At 42.7% G+C, this 20,002-nt stretch overlaps 1 protein-coding gene across 1 annotated transcript in view; it reads right to left on the bottom strand.

Moving 5' to 3' along the window:
- MACROD2 (MACRO domain containing 2) overlaps nucleotides 1-20,002 on the bottom strand; it is a gene marked incomplete at its 3' end in the record, with an annotated part of 924,419 nt that overhangs the window by 559,136 nt on the left and 345,281 nt on the right. The window contains exon 4 of the mRNA XM_006030040.2: nucleotides 16,624-16,653. Coding sequence (XP_006030102.1) covers nucleotides 16,624-16,653 — 30 coding nt within the window. The remainder of the gene's footprint in view (nucleotides 1-16,623; nucleotides 16,654-20,002) is intronic.

Raw genomic sequence — 20,002 nt, 5'->3', positions numbered from 1 at the left:
AGGGTCTGTTTAAAACCGCGGCCCCTGCGTCCCCCCCTGCCACTGATTGGGAGAGGGATCCCATCGTCCCCACCGCTTGCTCCTGATGGCCAGGAGGTAAAAACCAGAGTTTTTGCCATGGTTATGCCTCAGTTTTTGCCTCCCATCTGGTCAGCAGCAAGCAGCAGCTGGCAAAAACCACGGCATATTTAAAACCATGTTTTTTGCCTCCCCGTCATCAGGAGCAAGTGGCAAGCTGCAGGGCCAATGGGGCCTCTCTACCAATCAGTGGGGGGAGGCATGCAGGGGGAACTCCATGATTAAAGCTGCTGCTGTGCCAGGAGCTGGGCCCGCAATTTAAACCAGGATCTACAGATGGGGTTCCTGTGGAGGCAGGCAGAACAGTTGGTGCCCACTCAAGAACACCTATCTTTCAGGCCTGGCTTGGAACCAAAGTTTCCCAAGTCTCAAAATTCCTCTGTTGTCAGCAAGCATCTGTGACGTATGGCACTGGTAAAATATCTGTCTTGTCCTCCTCTACTGATTGCTCATATAGAAGATGGCAATCTCCTGCAGCTCTATGTTACTCAGTTAGCTTAAATAGGAGAAGTCAGTGCAGTGGTTCTCAAGGTTGCAACACTACTGGTGAACCACACAGGAATCAGTATGACAATACATGATGGGTTTTTTGGTTCTCTTAAAAAAAAGAAGAGGAAATGATACATTATCACTATATTGAACAACGTTATAAGGAATCAAGGTCTATTGCATGTAAGTTAGGAAATACCAGAATTAAGGTTGCTTGTGCCACCTCGATTAAACTCCTTTGTGCACGTATGCATTATCAAATAGTGGTTTGCCTAGGCAGGACCTCTTTCTGATTCACTGCACAGGAAAAACCTGCTCTGAAGATGAATCAGGGGCAAGTGCAATAAGGCAACCTGCTGTCTAGGAGACCTGTGCTTCATTTGTTGCAGGAGATGGAAGGTATGTGGTAAATAAGGTAGGTGATTGCTGAAATAAAGCACAGCCTCGTGGTTAGGGCAGCTGAATGCTGCCCTGGAGACCTGTATTGTCTTCTTGCCAAAGGGTTGCTGTGTGCAGCTAGGCAAACCTTTTTGACTTTCACAGGTGGTCAGTAATTTTGTGTTCATTTCCTGAGTGTCAGACTTGAGACACTGGGGTCTGATTTGTAGAAATGATGATTACTCACAAGAGCTGTGTTTGAACGTAAGTGATACCTACTGCCAAATACTCTGAAAAATCTGGTTCTACAGGCATGAACTGGGCACCCAAAATTAGTGGCTATATGTCACCTCAACCTCTCTGCTGCTTTTTCTCATCTGCAAAATGGAAATAATACCACCTTTTCCCCTCAGAGGGGTTTGATTAAGATTAATTAATTTACCTATGAAATGCTCAGATACTCAAGTAATGAGCACTATAATAAAACACAGGAGGAGATTAATATTTCCGGTTTTCAAGGCAACATTTGTACAGAGTACAATAAATAAGGCATACAGCCACACTTCGACCAAGGAGGATCAAGGAAGCAAGAGTCCGACTGAAAAAATCAGTGTGCAATTATGGAATTTAAATTTGTCTTATGATGCACACATGCACACACCATGTTCACCCAGGTAACTTTAATTCTGGTATTTCCTAACATTTGAGTGCTTGACTTGGCAACTTTAATGATGTTCTTTTAGCATTTTTGGAGTAATATACAAATTACTCAATCAAGGTTTAACTGATTAACTCATTTGCATTTGTGCTGACACAATGTGTTTGCTAAACTGTAATCTAGCCCAAAAAATTTAAAACAGATGCCTAAGTGCCCCCAAAACAAGTTTGTGATATAAAAGGGAACAGACTGAACTGTAACAGTACAAAATGTGACAAAATAATATTTTGTTCTCCACTACTGCATATGTAGCCAAAACTACAACATAAAAAAACTCAATCAAATTCAAAGGGCAAGAAAAAGGATAAATTATCTTGAAGAAAAGCTTCAATTATAACACTTTTAAGTTAAAATAGATTTTGCAAGACAGAGATGAAAAGAAAGTTAATCAGGCAACTTCTCTTTTGTAAATAATAATAATAATAATAATAATAATAATAATACCCTGTATATTCTACGCATAATTATCTCGTAACATTTTAATTAGAGAACTCATTAAATTCTTTATGTTAGTGGGAAAGACTAAATCACATGGATAATGAAACCATATCTGGTTTTAATCTACATTATTCTGAATGTCTTTTTTATCATCAAGTATAGAAATTCTGAAGATGTCCTGTTAATAGATGAGTAATACACCAGTTTGGTACAAAATAAAGCAAACTCTCTATTCTTTTTGCATTCCGTACATAAGTCTCAAAATCTAAAAATAAGTCTAAAAATATTTAATTATTATTCTTTTGTAATTCAGACAACAGCTGAATTTTCACATTTTCTTTCATGGAATCATGGACATTAACATAGGTGCATTAATGCACAGGCCAGTGAGACCTGGGTGCAGGGGCCCCTGTCCATCAGGACCTCCTGGTTGCCTGGGTTCCTGCGGGAAACAGCAGATTTGCCCTTGCAGGTGGGCAGGATTCCAGCCTACAAAGGGCTGCCGGGAGTGAGATGCAGGGGGCGGTTTGTGCCTGTACACGGCCACACGCATACACATGGCCCAGAACACAGCTGGGCAGCGTGGAGAGCATCTCCCTGAAGATAAGTCTGTGGGGAGAAGGGGTGTGGGTGGGGGCAGATTGAGGCCCCCATGGTGAAGGAGGGACTGGGCCACGGGCTGAGGCTAATGCCCAGCCAGGGTGGTGAGTGGGACCCATGGCCAGGGTGGAGAGCAGGACAGAGTCACAGGCAGCTTGTCCAGGGAGTAAGGTGGGGAGCAGCTCCCTCCCACTGTGTGCACCCCTGAGGAGAGGCATGGGGAGGGCATGTGCCCCCCCAAAGTTGTGTGCAGAGCAGATACAGGCTACCCACTCTGGGCTCTTCACCCCGCTGCCTTTGCCCTGGGGGCTGCATGTCCCATCCGCCCAGCAGCAGTGGGAGTGGCAAGTTGTGCCTTCCACTGCCAGACAGGCAAAGGACGCATGGCCCCCATGGCAAGGCAGCAGGGTGGAGAGCCCCAAGCCCACAATAGGCAGCCCACATCTGCCCTCGCCCCACTCAGCTCTGCTCTGCTCCAGCCATGGTGGGGGGAGAGGAGAGCAGGGAGGAGAGGAGGGCATGTGCCAACCCTCCCCCCAATCTGGCTGGGTCCATCCAGCCTCCCCCATGAGCAGGGGTGGCACTGACCCCCCTGTTGTCACCTCTCCTAGCACTCCTGCCACTGCCTGCCCCGTGCACGTGAGCCTGCCCCGCTCCCGCCCACTCTGAGCCCAGCCCCTCCCCCTACTAAGAAGAGGCTGGCACTGCCCCTGCTGAGAGCACCAGGAGCACCGTGCCTTTGCAGGCTCAGTTGCGCAGGGCAGGTGGGCAGTGGCAGCAGTGGCTCTCAGAGGGGTGGCTACAGGGGGGCTCAGGCAAATTTGAGGGTCTGGCTATAGCACCTCCAAGTGGCCCCTTAGCGCCGCCCCTGCCTGCAGGACCCGGAGGCCCACCCCACTCTTGGCAGCGGCAGCACCAAGAGGGGCAGGGGCCCCTCCTACTAGGGCCCCAATAAATCATAATCCGCTACTGGACGTTAAGTTTTGACATATACAGCTGGACAATCTGGTGTGTTGATTTAGAATGATTTCCTGGAGCAGACAGCTTGGGCCAAGGCTAGCCCACTTACCCTGTGGGGGACAGGGGGGTTCACAGGGGAGGTGCAAAGGATGCTGGGGGACTGGGAGTTGACTTGAACCTGGAGGGGATCTGGGACAGAAGTTCAATAAAACAAGTTACCTAAATCAAGTAAGTCTGAAACTACATCCATCCAGGTTTATCTTAAACCAGTTTCGGCTATTTTAAAAGCGGTTTATGTGCACTAAAATTCTGGGCTAAGTACAGCCAGACAAAAAGTCCAAGCCTGAACTGATTTAGTTTTTGCAGGTTAGTCTAAGCTGCAAAGATTAAATTGAAACAGAAGTTAATAGACATTTACCTTTGATTCAGGAAATGCAGGCACATACCTGCAGTGGCTCAGGCCAGAGACTGGGGGGTGCTAGAGCATGGTTCTCTGGCACGTAGCCAGCATGAGCTGTGTGTTTGCTTCCACTTCCTGCTGCCTCCAAGGTTTCTGGGATTTGCAGTCCAAAAATCACAGCAGAAGGACTCTGCAGTGTTGATCATCACTTCCTCTTTCTGCTTCCTGATCCTTCTGGGATTTGTAGTCCACAGTCACAGCCAGCAGTAAATTTGAGTGGGGGGAAGGGGTGTTTAACCCCCCTCCCTGGCCTCAGACCCCAGCTGGGGTTTTCCTTCTCCCCCCCCACCCGACTGGGCTATATCCCCAACTGGGCTTGCTGCCCTCTACCCCTTTGTCAGGCAGCCCTCACTGCTCCAGCTAGGGAGCAGAGGGTTGGGCTAGCCCTGCTCTTTGGAGCAGATAGAACAGCAAAACCTAGGGCTGGATAGCATGCTGGGATGCTGGGGAACTCTGATTTAACTTGAACCAGGTTGGTTCAGCCATTCAAAATGGTTCAGCCATTTTGAAACTGTTTTATGTGCACTGAGCTTCTGTTTTGTTACAGGTTTAAACCAGTTTCTGATCACTAAAACCAGTTTGTGTGTAACTTCTGTCCCTAATTCTGTTATGTTACAGATTTGAATCAGTTTCCGATCACTCATACCAGTTTGTGTGTTATTTCTGTTCCTAGCCTAGAAGACTACATGTTCTGGATCCTGCATAAATGGAGACACTTAATGTACAACCCTGATTCAAGTGCCTGAACTCTGTACTGCCCTGATTCAAGTGTGGCAGAAGTCCAGACACATCCTGTTCTCTGAATTGCCAATTAGGTAGCTGTACAGAAACTGCCTGCTTAGTGTGCACCTTTTGGGAATAGCCCTTCAAAAGCAACCAGCTTTCTTCTACCGACTATATAGTGAGGCTGAGCAACTCACTCCATTTCCTGGATCACCCTCCAGGGGACAGGTGCCTAATTTGCAAAGCCTAAGTTGAATCTTGTTTTTCATGCAAAGGCTTAAGCTTATCTGAATTGTGCCCTTAGCTTCTAAACCTCATATGCTCATTTATAAAAAGGGAAATAATAGCACAGCGGTGTAAAGGTAAACCCATTAAAAGACTGTGTGGTACTCAGCTTCTATAGGACTGGATTCTATATAAGCATCTAAAACAAGAAAGTAGATGTAGCATACTTGCAGACTTCTGTTTCCCAGCACCTTCTCTTTGGAAACTAAGCCATACATATATAGGAGTGCTCATCTGTCATTGTGAATCAGGTTGTTTTTTTACCCCAGGCATCCTAACATTTTGGTTTCTTTTCTTCAGAATTCCTTCCACTTAAGTATTATCTTTCTGCCATTATGATTCTCAAAACTGACTGTACCATTCTGGGTGCAGTTGTGTGGGGCTGTATTGGTAAGCACAAAAGCAAGAAGCAGGGAAGGACAAATCCTTTCAGTTTTCAGGGAGTTAGCATGGAACCTCTGAGATAAGAATGACTTCCTGCCCAGGCACGCTCCCAGAGGATTGCAGCTCTCCCATACAAGGGATGAACAGAGGCATGTAACAACCAGGCTGCACCATCCTGGTGGATCTCAGAAGTTTAGCAGGGAGAAAATGTGCCCAGCAAAAGGCATAGATCATAGCAGGGCAAAGGTAATGGTAATGTCCTTGTGAGAGAAAAAGGACATTTAATGTAGGAGGTAGCTGCAAATCCATTTCCCCAAGGCCCTAAGTCAGTATGTTGTCAATCCTGTAGTATTTTAACGAGACTTATGACATTGTTTTTCTCAAAGCTGCAGCTGCTGAAATTCTAAGAATCTATGGGGAAAATGTACATGCATGCATGCGTATGCATACACACACACACACACAGGGTTCATCCAAATGAGCGCACACATGCAGTTTGTACTGCCTCAAAGCTTTTAAAGCACCACAAACTGTATGCGGTGCATGTGCAACTGTTTGCTGAGGTGCCAAAATGTAATACTGGGAACTCCCAGTATCAAAAAAACTGTCACAAAAAAAGCAGAGGCGCCAGCAGATACAGAGGCTTGGTCCTCTATGCTAGGGACAGACATTCAAAAAGCCTGAGCCTGAATTGATTCAATCTTTACAGGTTAGTCTAACCTGGCTGGGCTGAATCACTTTGTAACCATACAGACATCCCCTCTGGACTGAAAAAATGCAGGCACATGCCTGCAGTGGCTCAGGCTACATGCCAGGGGGCGCTAGAGCAGCCCTCCCTTCCCTTACACAATGCTGAGCTGAGGGGGGCATGCCAGGCCCAGGTGGGATGCTCTGATTAAGGAGGGGTTTCCCTCCTCTCTTTAATAACAGAGCATTTATCAACTCTGTTATCACCATTAAACAACCCATTAGAAAAAAAAGCCTCTCTCATTAGTTCAAGCTCTTCTTAAACAACTTTTTCCAAGGAAGAGAACATTCCAAGGAGGGATATTACCAGCTACCTGTTGATGAGCTCCAAAGAACCCCAAGCCGAAACTGTCTTGTAAGCCTTTGTCCTGTCTGCCTTACACAGGCATATCTCAACATTAGCTAGTATACCACATGCTTGCTACAGTCCTTGCTGTGGGAGGGTTGGAGGCAGGGATGCCTGCTTGAGCAGGAAGAGGGGACAGAAGGGGAGCCAGGCAGATACCACTGTGCCTACAAGTCTCTTCTAGAGCTCCAGTGAGGGACCAGAGGGGAGGGGCTGGCCCAGCGCTCTAGAACAGAGAGCCATGCCCAGGCCAGAGAACATGCTGCAATGTTGGGGGACTCTGATTTAACTTAAATCAGGAAGGGATCTGGGACAGGCATTGCATAAACTGAATTGACTCAGATCAGTTAAGTCTGATACTACATTCCACCAGGTTTCAGTCATTTTCACAATGGTTTATGTGCACTGAATGTCTGTCCTGTTACAGGTTTAAACCAGTTTCTGATCACTTACACCGGTGTATATGTAATGTCCGTCCCTAGCCCTAAGAAGACACTCTGGCTGCAAGTCAGAGCATCTCCTCTTCTCTCCTCTAGCTGTCCCTTGGCTCCTCCAGCATGCCAGGAGCCCAGAGAAGCGGGAAAACAGCCGTTTCCCCAAAGCAGGGCATTCAGGAGCGTGGGCAGTGGCAAAAAGCAACAACACACATTTTCGCTGCTTCTATTTTTGCTGCAACAAATACATGCCTCTGCATGTGCGCAATCGTCTGAACACACCCACAGAGTGTTTTGTACATGTGTAACCCAAATGCAAGTAGAAGAAACCTAAAATTTCTTACTGAAAAAAGACATTTCTCAATTTCATGATCCTTCTAGCCATGTTTCATGATTTTTAAATATTTCAGACTGGTACAAAGTATGGCCTTCTGGGGAACTTCTAGTATTATGTACTAGGTACATTTTCATTTTATTGGTAAGTGTGTGTGTGTGTGTGTGTATATATATATATATATATATATATATATAAAATGCAGCAAATTATACATAAATTCTGTGGCTATGTATGATCCTTGAAATACACGGCAGGTGCAGAGAAATTTGAAGTTATTATTAACTGATTCATTTAAAATTCATATAATATATATATGTACATATACATATATTATATGAATTTAAAATGAATCAATTAATAGTAACTTAAAAATTCACTGCCACCGCCATGTGTTTCAAGGATCATAGCCACAGAATTTATATACAGTTTGCTGCATAATATATGGGGATTCGGCCTGAGGAGAAACACTTCATTTTTACATTTTGCCCTCAGGGACATTATACTGTTTACCAAAGGCCTTTGTCATGTTTTGAGTCTGATTCCTTTAATACCAGAGCAACAACTTCTTCAGGCTGGTCAGGTACTGAAGAAGCCTGAAGTACTTCCATTTCTGCTTGCATGGTCAAAACTTTTCAGGCAGCCTTTTAATTCATACTACTTGTCTAAATCTGTTTCAGCTCTAGAAAAATATTCTGCATGGAATGAAGTACTTCCATTTCTGCTTGCAGGTCAAAACTTTTCAGGCAGCCTTTTAATTCATACTACTTGTCTAAATCTGTTTCAGCTCTAGAAAAATATTCATAACTCCATGAGAAGAAATTAAATTAAATGTATTTCTTTGCTTAACTTTATTTATTCATTAATCCATTTTATCAAATATCAACTTATCAAATCATATTTGACATTTAAAGATGCATCCCAAACCCCTAAAATATACATCAAGAAAGATATTTATCTTCCATCAACAGTGCTCTCTTAACCCAAGTCAAAGCCCATAGAAATCTTGTATTCTTTTCTTCTCTTCCTTTCAGTCTGACAGTTCCTTTATATTTCTGTTGATGTTAAGCTTTTGTATTTCTTCATTTCCATATATTTCACCTCTCTTTTTTCTCCAGAACTCTGCATAATACAAATCTCACTATCTTCTCATCTCTGCTTTTAAATTTTAAATGTATTCCATATTTGTTCTTAGCTGTTAACTCCCAGAGATTGCATTTTCCTGCAGTATTCAAAAAAGTTTCTCAAAATTTCTGGTTTCGAGAGTGCAGATGTTTCCTTTCAGCATATATCAAAAATTTCCACCAAATTTGCAAGCAAGTAACTTTTTTCCTCCTAGGTAAAAAATCTGGGCATACTCAATTGACATCTACAATTAAAAATAGCAAGTAGCATTGTGGTTTCCAAATAATAGGTAAACATTTCCATATTTAACTCAAAGCCAGGGAAATAAAAATAAAATGGTCTGCATATTGCCAAAAAAGTTTCTAAGTGCATTTCCTCATGCAGGGACCAACTTTGCCTCTGCTCTCTTTGAATTTTGTAAGAATTTTGTTACTAACATCAATGAGACTAGGATCAAGTCTTTAAGCTGAAAAAAATCAAAACCCAAGCAACAGGCTCTGAGTGCTTTCTGAAATCCAATAAAACATGTCATTGGTGCAACATTCAATTAACTCCTATACCACAAAAAGGACAGCGTGAAGACCGTTAGGCATGAAACTGAATAACTGTGATGGTTGTTCCAGTTTATAGATCTTGCCTTGAAAGATACCAAGCGTTTCATTTTAAACCTGACTTCTGCAGTCTGGTAAATGTATAAAGCAAAACATCGAACACTCAGCTTACTGCATTCTTCATCACAAAATACACAAATGCATATGTCACTTCCTAACATCTCAAACTGTGCTCTTTTTTAGCAGCAGAAGGGTAAGATCCCCAGCATAAACAGCGACACAGACTTTTGCATTGCTTCTCATGGAGTGAAAAAAATAACTGTAGTAATTCCAGGTAGTACTGCACATGGACCTTTCCTGTATTGAGTGACACAGATCGAGCCATCACTTCAAGAATTACTTCTAAGGTGGAACAAAGAAACAGGACATCTCAGAGTCAAACAGAATCTGAAAATGTCATCATATTACTCCTGTCTGAAATTTTGATGCAGTGCCTGTCAAACCCACCCTACTAAAGAGATGCAAGGCAACAGTATGTCAATGGGAGAAAAAGGTAAAACACTTGGTTTCTTTAATCAAAAGCTATGAAATTGCAATAGACATCTTTGAACAGGGAATATTAGGGGAACTAATGAGTAACACAGGCTAATAGTCCTTTGCCTCAGGAAATCAGCTCTTCTAGTTTATTATTCCCAAGAATAATGGACTTTCATGGCTATTTTCTAAATATTTACATGATGATACACGCACAAAGTATCAAACAGTTGTAAGGCTAGCTGAATGCCAAAATAAAGTGGATGTGTCTGTTCAGAGAAGCTGTTTATTGCAAACATACTCCAATGATACTAACATGGTACAACGTAGGAAGATACAACAAACTGAAACTTAAAAATACAAGAAGGACAATAAAGTGTATAGTTTACTGAATCAGAAAGACTTGGCTGCGCCCTGTTCCTCCTCTCTCAAACTTTCCACAGACACATACTGGGGTCCTGGTTAAAACAAAAAAAATTAAAGAGGTGTGAGTCTCCTATATAAACAGCCTACGTGGAAAGTGGAGGATACTGGTGGGCTTGAAAAGAGTTTCTAATGTTGTGTAAGAAATTACAGCATTCAGAGTTTGTGGGCAGTAACTAAAATCCTTCTTTTGTCTCTGGAAAAAGATAGTGTATAACTTAAGGTTTATAATACTGGATTATATCAGCTCTGGATGCTTTAAAAGTAAAGAACTTAACTTCATCCTATTAGTATACCCAATTCCTAATTTGAGATTTCTTTTTAATTCTCTGTTTATAGTTATGAAGTGCTTTTAGTGCTTAAACATATGGCTTTTTTTTTTGTCATCCATCTGATCAAGCTCCACTTGCTTGTCAGGTAGCTGAATCCTTCCCATGTACAAACTGGAGTCACCATGATTACCCTGGGCAGTCTACCAAAGAGCCAGTGCTGTCTTTCTCCCTTGGAGGGATGGAGGGAGAGTGGGGAACTCTGGGACACTGGTGGTCCTTGCCACCTAAAAGATGCATAAAGGCATTCAAGTTAGATCACTTCTTCCCATGCTAGCTTTCTTACAGAAGAGCCAGTTCTCTTCTGCAAGCAAAGCCTGTCTGTTCCCTTTTTGTACCAGGCAAAAGACATTTTCCTGGCACAAGTGTAATGCCTGTCCATAGCCTTAGAAAACAACAAACTGGCTGAATACAATGTCCTTAAAAACAGCTCAACTTCGTTTTGTTTTTTTGGAAGTCCTTCCATGCTGCCTCAGACTCCTTCAGAACCCATTTTCAGCTTGTGTTTGTAAAACAGTCAAAGACCAGAGTACAACTCCTCCCTCTTTATAGTTTTGCCAGACCCTCTATCATGGGATCTCCTGATAGGCCTCAACAAAAGACCACAGACCTTTACCAAATTATTTTGCTCCTGATAAACCAGTTTTCCTGAAGAGAAGCTAACCTATTATCTAGGGTGATTCCATTGCAATGGAAGAGAGCTTAAGTCAATAACTACTTATTGTTAGCCTTATATCACTATCTTTTAAAATTCCAGCCCATTGTGGAGGGCACAGAGAAGGCAAGCAAACTCCAATTTACAGTCAGACACAGTCATACAGAGCTCCCAATACCACACAAAATGTGTAGACTATATTAAGATTCCCTAGATCACTGTAGTTCCATTACAGCACCCTTTTGACAAGGATACTAGCAGGCAGCTGAAATGTGTCTGGTCTATATGCAAGTTATGCCAGGATAGTTATGTTGTCGAGGAGAGTGGGGAGGAGTGGGGGGTTTCCTCTTCTTGACTAGCAAAACTATTTCTGCCAAAGCCCTAGGATTAATGCAGTTTTACTAGCAAAAAGTCCTTTTGACAGTATGGCATCCCCTCTTGGCAGAAATTGGTTTAAGCTATATTAGCAAAAAGGTTCTTCACTGAGATGATCAGCTGATTCTTTCCAGAGCCAGACATACTGGCTGCATCCACATAAGCGTGGACATTTGTTTCCCTGGGGACAACTAGCAGCAGGACACCTTGTAGCGCTACTAGCTGTCCCTGGGGAATATCTATGCCACGCGCCCTCCGGCACATGGCAAATTACCCCGGGTGGGGTAGGGAAGGCTGGGGCCAGCATTGGGCTGCCCTCAGCAGCCTTACCAGGGGTCCTGGGGGCCTGGGGCTGCAGCAGCGGTAATCCAGCCACTTGGAGCCTGGCCGGCAACCAGAGCATGGCTCCAGCCAGCTAGGGTCTGGTTTTCAGTGGGGTACATTGTCCCTACTTGTGCCAGTCAAAAAAAACCCTGTGCTGATCCCTTCCAGCACAGAGAACAGATGAATATGTGGTATATGGTACCACAGACGTGTCTGAGGCGCCATATACCGCATGGCTGCGCTCGTCTAGACACAGCCACTGGGGTTAATGCTAAAACCAAAAACCCCCACATAGTACTAATATAAATAAAAATGTTCTATACAAGTTAATGGAAACAGTTGGATGGTAAGTATATAAGAAACCTAAACCTAAAAGTAAAATAAAATCTGTTAGGCAGGTTGGCTCTTAATTAAAAATAAATTTAATTCTAAAGAGAAAGAAAACAGACTACTCAGATTCCGAATGAAATCCAGAATTTCAGTTATCTGAAAAACAGAAAGAAAGCTTAGAAAAATATTTCTATATATAAGCAAGTCTCTACTGTAAGTTTTTTTTCTCTTTGTGTTTAAATAAGACCCTGTAAATGGTTGCTGGCATCTTTTGCAATTGTCTCTTAGTTCAGTGGTCATAAAGATGAACACATAAGATTTAAAATTGGAATCTGAGGACACTCATCAATTTGGCACTGAGAAGTCCAATTATACTTAGGTATTCTGATCCAGTGACTGATTTAAAATGTAATTGTCTCTTGTGGCACTGAAGTAGTTGGCAAGAATATAAGCTACAAGCACTTGAACTAAAAAGCAAACTTGTTAGCTTGTTTATCACCCCTCTGTCCATTAACTTTACCCCAACAGTACTTCTTAAAAAGCTCTTTCTAATATACTCATTAGGAAACAAAAATACAATTAGGGTTCTTCACACAATCTATTTTCAGCTACAGCGTGTTCAATTTTAGAAAGATTTTAGAAAACCACTCAAGATTCTAGGAGAAGCAACTTAGCCAAGAGACTACAAAACCTGGTTTTAATGCTGATCATGCTGCAAGACTGAAGACAACGTAGGCAAAGTGGAACTGCTTTGTTTTTCATTTTCTATAAACTGTGATCCTTACCCCCAAGAGCAACACTGAAATGTAAATAACCAGACTTAGAGAAGAGTTTTGAATTTCAAGCAGGAAGAAGCTTACAGAGGTGTAGAGTATGACTAGAAAAATTCAGTGTTAGTAAGCAAAGGAAGCTACAGCCGTATATAAATAGTTTGCCAGTATCATTTTACAGAAAGTATAACTGTGTTCTGCATTTGGTGACTGAGGAGGAAAACACAACCCCTTTCCAAGTAGACCTTTCCAAATCCAAAAACAGAACAGAAAATTAAATTAAAGTTGACATACTATAGTAAAAGTTCATTATATGTTTCCAATAACATGCTAGTTTGCTAATGGAGACCTGGTCCAAACCAAAGACACTGGGCAATTTTTTCTTATTCATTCTGGCAGACAAGGAAATAAACTCAAGATTCTCCTAAACTGTAAAGCTCCCATCTCTCCCACTGCATTATTGGCTGTTGGAGAAATTAAGCACTTCAAGCATGAATTTTGTGTCTACCAAATAAGGATTTTTGCCCTCTACTAAAAGAAATTCAGACAACATAAATTGTATAGTTCACTATACAGTGAGAGTGACAGAACAGAGAGAGCTTTAGGTTAGGTCTACATGTAGCTGCCTGATGCCACCACTATTTGTGGCAGGAGAGAGCAGCTGCTACCACCAAGCTGCCACGGCACATGTCATGGCCATGGGATCCCAGTAGCTCCACTACAGCAGCATTACTGCACTGTGGGATGACACCAGCTTTTGACTGGACCGTAGCAACTGGTTGAAGGTGCAGGAGTGTTTTTACATGCTTCCTGCCAACTGCTGAACAGTGGCAGGACCTTGACTGACTCAGCAGAGGTGGAGCAGCCCCAGCAGAAGAGTGAAGGACGCTTTTGTGACCAGGAGGGCTTGTGTACTGGAAGAGAATTTGGTGCAGACTTCCTTCCATCTTAGAGGGGATCAACAACACCAGCAGAACCAAAAGAGCAAGATGCAAGATGTAATTCTTTGATATTCTAATAGCTCACATTATTGGACATTGTGGGCGCATCCAGATGAGCACACATGTGCAATTGGAGGCACCTCAAAGCTGTTTGAGGCACTGCAAATAGCACATGTGCACCTGTTCACCCTGGTCAACAGGTGCACACTGGAAATCTCAATGTAAAAAAAAAACACTGCTAAAAAATTGGCGTGGTACACATGGCAAAAGCATGTGCCACCAGAGCCACGCTGTGTCTACAGTGCTGCCAGGTCAATGCTGCTGCTGCCCCAGGAGGCCCCCAGAACCTCAGGGTGCCTATACATGAACCGGGAGGCTGCTCCGAAATGCTGTAATTACAGCACATCAAAGCAGACTCAGTTAATCAAGTCTGCTGGGACATGATAATTACCATGCTCTGGCCAACCTCTGCATCTCATGTATCAGCATCCCCATGCTTCAAAATGGTGGCAGTGGCACTTTAACTATGACAAGCTTTAGATAAAGTGCCCCCGCCACCATTTTGAAGCGCGGGGATGCTGATACATGAGATGCACCGGGTGCTTTAATTAGAGTGGCTCTTGGAGTTGCTTTAATTAAAGTGCTACCCCTCTCCCCCCAAAGAGTACATGTAAAAATGCCCCCCAGGTGCTGGTCCCAGCCTCCAGTACCCCACCCAGGGTTAATTTACCATGTGCGTGAGTGCTCATGCAGGGGCGTCCTCTGAGACAAAAAGCAGTGGCATAAGTATGGGCCACTGCTATTTTTGCCACGGGAAACACACGTCCCTGCACATGCATGCTCATTTGGACATGCCCTGTGAGCATAAACGTTCCCTCTCCTTCCTCCCCAAATCTGCCTTTTTGAGCAGAGAAGCTTATGTGGGTGAATGGAGACTGTGATCTTTTCAATTAACATCCACCGCAATATCTTCTCCAACACAAAGTGTATTCTAGCACAGTGTACGGAGAAGACCACAGCCAGCATGCTGCTGCTTTGTTTGGCAGCAAAACTAATGTTTCCTGTGCCATCTGGGGGGGCCCTGTCCAGAAGGTACCCAAATAAGCCAGGCATCTAATAAAGAAATCACATCTGAAAAGGGGCTGCTGCTGTGAATAATCTGATCTTTATGAATACCCTCAAATTAGATTCCAGCACAAGATAATTCCAGTGGGACAAAATGCAGTAGTCACTGGGGGTCCCTTCATCCATCAATATCAGGAAAACTCCAATTAATTCTATTTTGAATATTAACCTTTCATTAACTGGTTCACCCACTTTCTTGCAAACCTATTTTAGGTTCCATAAAAGACTTTTCTGAGCAAGCTCCTTTCACTTTCCATGAATGAGATACAAAATGGCTGCGAGATGCTTTTTGTGTCAGATAGGAATTAAACTACAAATGTATAAACTGTGAAGTGCAGGGGAAAAAAATCCCACTTAGTGACTGGTCCTCATTCTGTCTGTCGGGGTTAACGAGTAAGAAGACCCACATTCCGCAGTGCCACACTAATAGGATATCAACTTCTGATATCCAGCTGAATAAATACCACTGAAAGTCAATAACCAAATCCCTTCTACAACAACTCGAGCTCTAGGGACCTGACTGGAATTTGAACATTTGTATTGATTTGTAAAGTTACCAACTGAGAATAAATACTCAAGAGACTGCGTAGTAATCAGTTCTTATGAACACAAATTGCTACTGAGGGATTACCTCTCAAACACAGCTAAATTTGGTATATAACCAAATAACTGCCTCAAAGAAAAGGAAACAGATTAATCTGACTGGAAGATTATCAGGTAAAAGCTCATTGGAAATTAACATTTGACCATATATATTTGAAATAAAATGTTTATGTTTTTAATGGCTCCTCTGTATAATTGTGAAGCATTTTTTAACAAGCATCGTGGGTCCCCAATGATCCTGTTACACTGTTAAGGTTGTTAAAACTTTGACTTATTATTCGGAGTCTAAGAAGCAACAGCAATCTTCAGGCTTTTGACAGAACCCTTTACTTCCCTTTGCGTATGTAGGCTGTGATCATCAAGTCCTTTTAACTCTAGCCAAGAAGAAAGATTAGTAGCTGTCTGTACAGCTACTCCACTGTGAAATTTTCACTACAGAGCTTTTTTTCCTCCCCTCTGGGGACAGAATGAGTAACAGAAATGCTGGAATTTAGCCCTGTCTGATTTTGTTTTTTAAAGAGGTTATTATGTTTCTGAATAACACTAGAAACATTAGAAACAAGACTGCCATGTGCTATACAAGTTTGCATCCCCCTAGCTCACAATTGTGCATGCTCATTCCAAAATACAACATCATGGAGAAATACAATTAGTAGTAAAGTATTATTCCTGTGCACTGTTTTCCCAGCTGGGAGAGTAAATAACCGAGATAAAAAAGTTATGAGCAAAAACTGTATCATTTTATGAATAAGAGGTATTAAATTGCAGTGTTTTCTTTTGCAATGCTTATTTCATTGATATTTATTCATGGGGTCGGGTGACCTTGAAGCTATTTAATTTGTGGTAAATCAACTTCGCTTTTGGGATGGCTTTATGGTGTAGTCCCAAGCAGAACACATCAGGAAATCTAATCTAGAAGGGAAAAATGGAATGGATGACAGTCACAAAGGTCCACGTCTGACAGTAATGGTTAAAACCACCTGGTTGTGTATAACCAGAAAAAAAAACTGGTTTTTTTTTCATTTCAAGGAGATTTTCCTTAGGAACCTATTGTACACATACAGTATATGCCATTATAAGAATAACTAAATCTTTCTGTTGTTCATCAGTGCAGATTTCTGGTCATGCTTTTTAGACAAGAAACCATGTTAAACAAAGACTTACCCCCTCCACCTCCAAGAAGACTGGAATTAGCTGCGGAGGAAAAAAGAAAAAAAATCATTAGCATTACATTTCCTAAATATGGAATGGAACAGAAGGTGATTTTTTGTTGTTTTTTAAAACCTAATAAATTGCTGAAATTCATAGTTATTCAAATTAGAGAATGTACATTCTATTAAAACAACAGCACTGCAACCTACTGTTTTTTACTCAAGAAATCCCATTAATTTGGCTTTTCCAAATACATTAATAGTGTCCACATTTTTAACAGAACTCAATTATTCTGAAAAATATATATCTATAATATATTATGCTAAGCTTTTGGACCCACAAATGAATTAACATTAATGTAATTTTAAGCTCCACAATCTTCTGAAATGACATTAGTTCGTAAGCACAGATGTGGTTAGCCATGTCTCGCTAAAGCCAGGGAGAAGGTAGGACAAGGTGGCACCTTATGCCGCTGGCATACTTTCATTTAATGCAGCAATGAGATTTGATCCCTGATTCCAACAACTGTACCTCCTGCCATGCTATATGTGAATGGCAGGAGGTGCAAGTTGAGGATCAGAGATCAAATCCCAGTTGTGCCATTACTACTTGCCAGTGCAAGGGAAACAGGACCAGCAAGTTGAACTGGGGCTACCAATCAGCTGATTGTTGGCTCCAGCCCTAGGTTTGCATGGGGTCTCACAACAACCTCAGTATGATCCCATAGCTAAGGATCAGCTCTGGCCACAGGACTACACTGAGGACTTGAACCAGTCTTGGTGCAGTCTGAGACCAACAATCAGCTGATCATCAAAACCACATGGCTGGCAGCTCCGGCTGGCTGCCAGGCATGGAATCAGAGGCTCCTGATGGGAGGAACCAAAGGGCTTACTCCACTGGGGACTTTAAACCCTGTGACCATGTGACCAGCAGGTCTGGCTGTGCACAGGGCATCAGAGACTCCCAACAGGATTTAAAGTCCCCAGCAGGGGAAGCCTTTCCACCCTCACCCACCTGCAACCATGGGCCAGTGCTGACAATCAGCTGATTCTCAGTCCCAGGGCTGGGACCTCTCGAGGGCTGGTTCCAGACCCCAGAGTAGTCCTGGCCCTGGGACCAACAGTCAGCTTAATGTCAGCCCCTGTCAAATGTTAAATGTAAGGCTCTACACAAACCACCCATAAAAATGTTCTACCAGTAGACTGTAGAACATTTGCCACATTAATCACAGCACAAATGTAACATGTAGAGGGGGCCTTAGAGACTGGTTTAGAGAGACATGAGCTTTAATATGCAAGAACCTACTTCATCAGAGGCTAGGAACCTACATTTAGCATCAAACAAAGGATGTTGTTGCCTAAAGAAGCTCATGCCTCTCCAAACTGGTTAATCTCTAAGATGTTATCCTGCCCACCTTCTGCCAAATAATAATCCTCTGAGAGAACCAAGCAAAGAAGAAAAACCCTTTGTCAATTTAGAGAGCAGGAACCGGGTTTTGGTGCAACATGCTATGAACTTTTCTGAGTTACTACAACACAAGCTGTGTCAAGACGAGCAACTGGCTGTGTCGATTCCGTGTGGAACGTGGCGCTGCAAACGTGCCTGCGGCGCCACATATCACATGTTCAAGTCTTCTCTGTGCTGCAAGGGAGCAGCGGGGGGCGGGGGGGTGGTGATTCCTGCATGGGTAAAAAAAAACCTGTGGGGAAAAACAGCAGTGTGGCGCATGCGGGGACAATTTGGCGCTGCTCAAAACCAGAGCCAGGCTGTCTGAAGCAGTGCTCCGGCTGCTGGCCAGGCTCCGAGCCACATGATCACTGCAGCTCTGGCAGGCCCCCAGAACCCCAGGTAAGGCTGCTGAGGCCAGCCCAGTGCTAGCCCCAGCCTCCCCTACTCCCACCCCCCCCAGGGTAATTTGCCACATGCCAAAGGACATGTAGTACAGATATTCCCCAGGGACAACTGGAGGCAGCACAAGATGTGCTGCTACTAGTTGTCCCTGGGGAACCAAACATCCACACTCGTATGGACACAGCCACAGGGTCTATGTGGATGAAGATCACTAAAGGAAAAAAGTTCCTTTATCTGACTTCTGAAAAACAGTGGGTGAAACTCTGGTCCCAATGAAGTCAATGAGAGTTCACTGAGATCAGAATTTCACATTCTGTATTTATATGCTGTTCTATTGTGTATTTAGCTATTTGTTCCAGCCATATAGACTAAACTACTTATGGACAGTGGCAATTTTCAGAGGAACATAACTCAAGACAGCCATTCACATTAAACTAGTCTAGCTGCAGCCACTAATTTTCTTCCCACAGCCTGGACAGAAATGGAAGAAAGGCTAAGGATATAAACCTGACTAAAGCCTTTTACTAAAACATTCATCCTACATGTAGATGGAAAATGTAGGTTCCTTCAGCACAAAAACATGAATGGAAAAAAAATGGCACTGGAACTGGAACAGGTATTGACACTTTTGTCTGATTGCTTACAATTTATTGACAAGTTTAAAAAAAAAAAGGAAAATATGCATAAATATCCTATATAACTTCAACCTAGCCAAGCTTCATATTTGAAGCAGACTATTCTTATAGGTCACAAATAACATTTGTCACATTTGTGCCAATGTACATCAATGTCTGCTGTCCTAGGATAAATCCTAAAAGGGATCACAGGATAAGAAGTACTAACAGCTGATCCCAGGACAAAGTGCATCTGAATGGTTACCAGGATTGCATCGTTGAATCAATGGCAGAAAAGCAACATGCATTCAGCTGCTGACTAAACCGTGATTAGAAGGGCAATGTGTGTACGCGCCACTCCCACGATATTTCTGTTCTGACTGAACTTGTCCAGGACACAAATATGTCTGGGGACAAAATACAACATCTGTTCCTAACCACAGAAACAGACTGTTGCAGAAGGAGGAATAAGCTCTGACCCCTCAAATTAGTAAGGATTTAAAGTCGTATAAGGACGGCTGATATTTCCAACTGTCTTCTTTAAACTGATAAAATAAGAATAGGATACACTGGGTTTTTTTAGGGGTTTGCCCCCCTTATTTCTTTTGAGTGTTTTTTGTACAGCTACTTTCAGTTATACCATCAGAAGTCAGCTCTCCTGACACTGCAGGGGCACAGTCTCAATATCCAAGCAATGTTTTCTATAAAACAGCGTATCCTGCACTAAACAGGGTAATTTATCTTTGAAAAAGAAAAATGTACTATTATTGGTACTTTACTGTTACTGCAACACAGCAAGAATGCTTTAAACTAGACTCTTGGGTATCATATGTAAAGTACTAGCAGTCAAACACAACTGTTGTCATGTCTATGTACATGTGCAAAGCTAAAAAATATATATTGAAAATGCTGGCATCCAGCTTCAA

This window comes from Alligator sinensis, unplaced genomic scaffold (genome assembly GCF_000455745.1).
Source record: "Alligator sinensis unplaced genomic scaffold, ASM45574v1 scaffold1139_1, whole genome shotgun sequence".
NCBI lineage: Eukaryota > Metazoa > Chordata > Crocodylia > Alligatoridae > Alligator > Alligator sinensis.
This window is presented reverse-complemented; position numbering and strand designations above follow the sequence as displayed.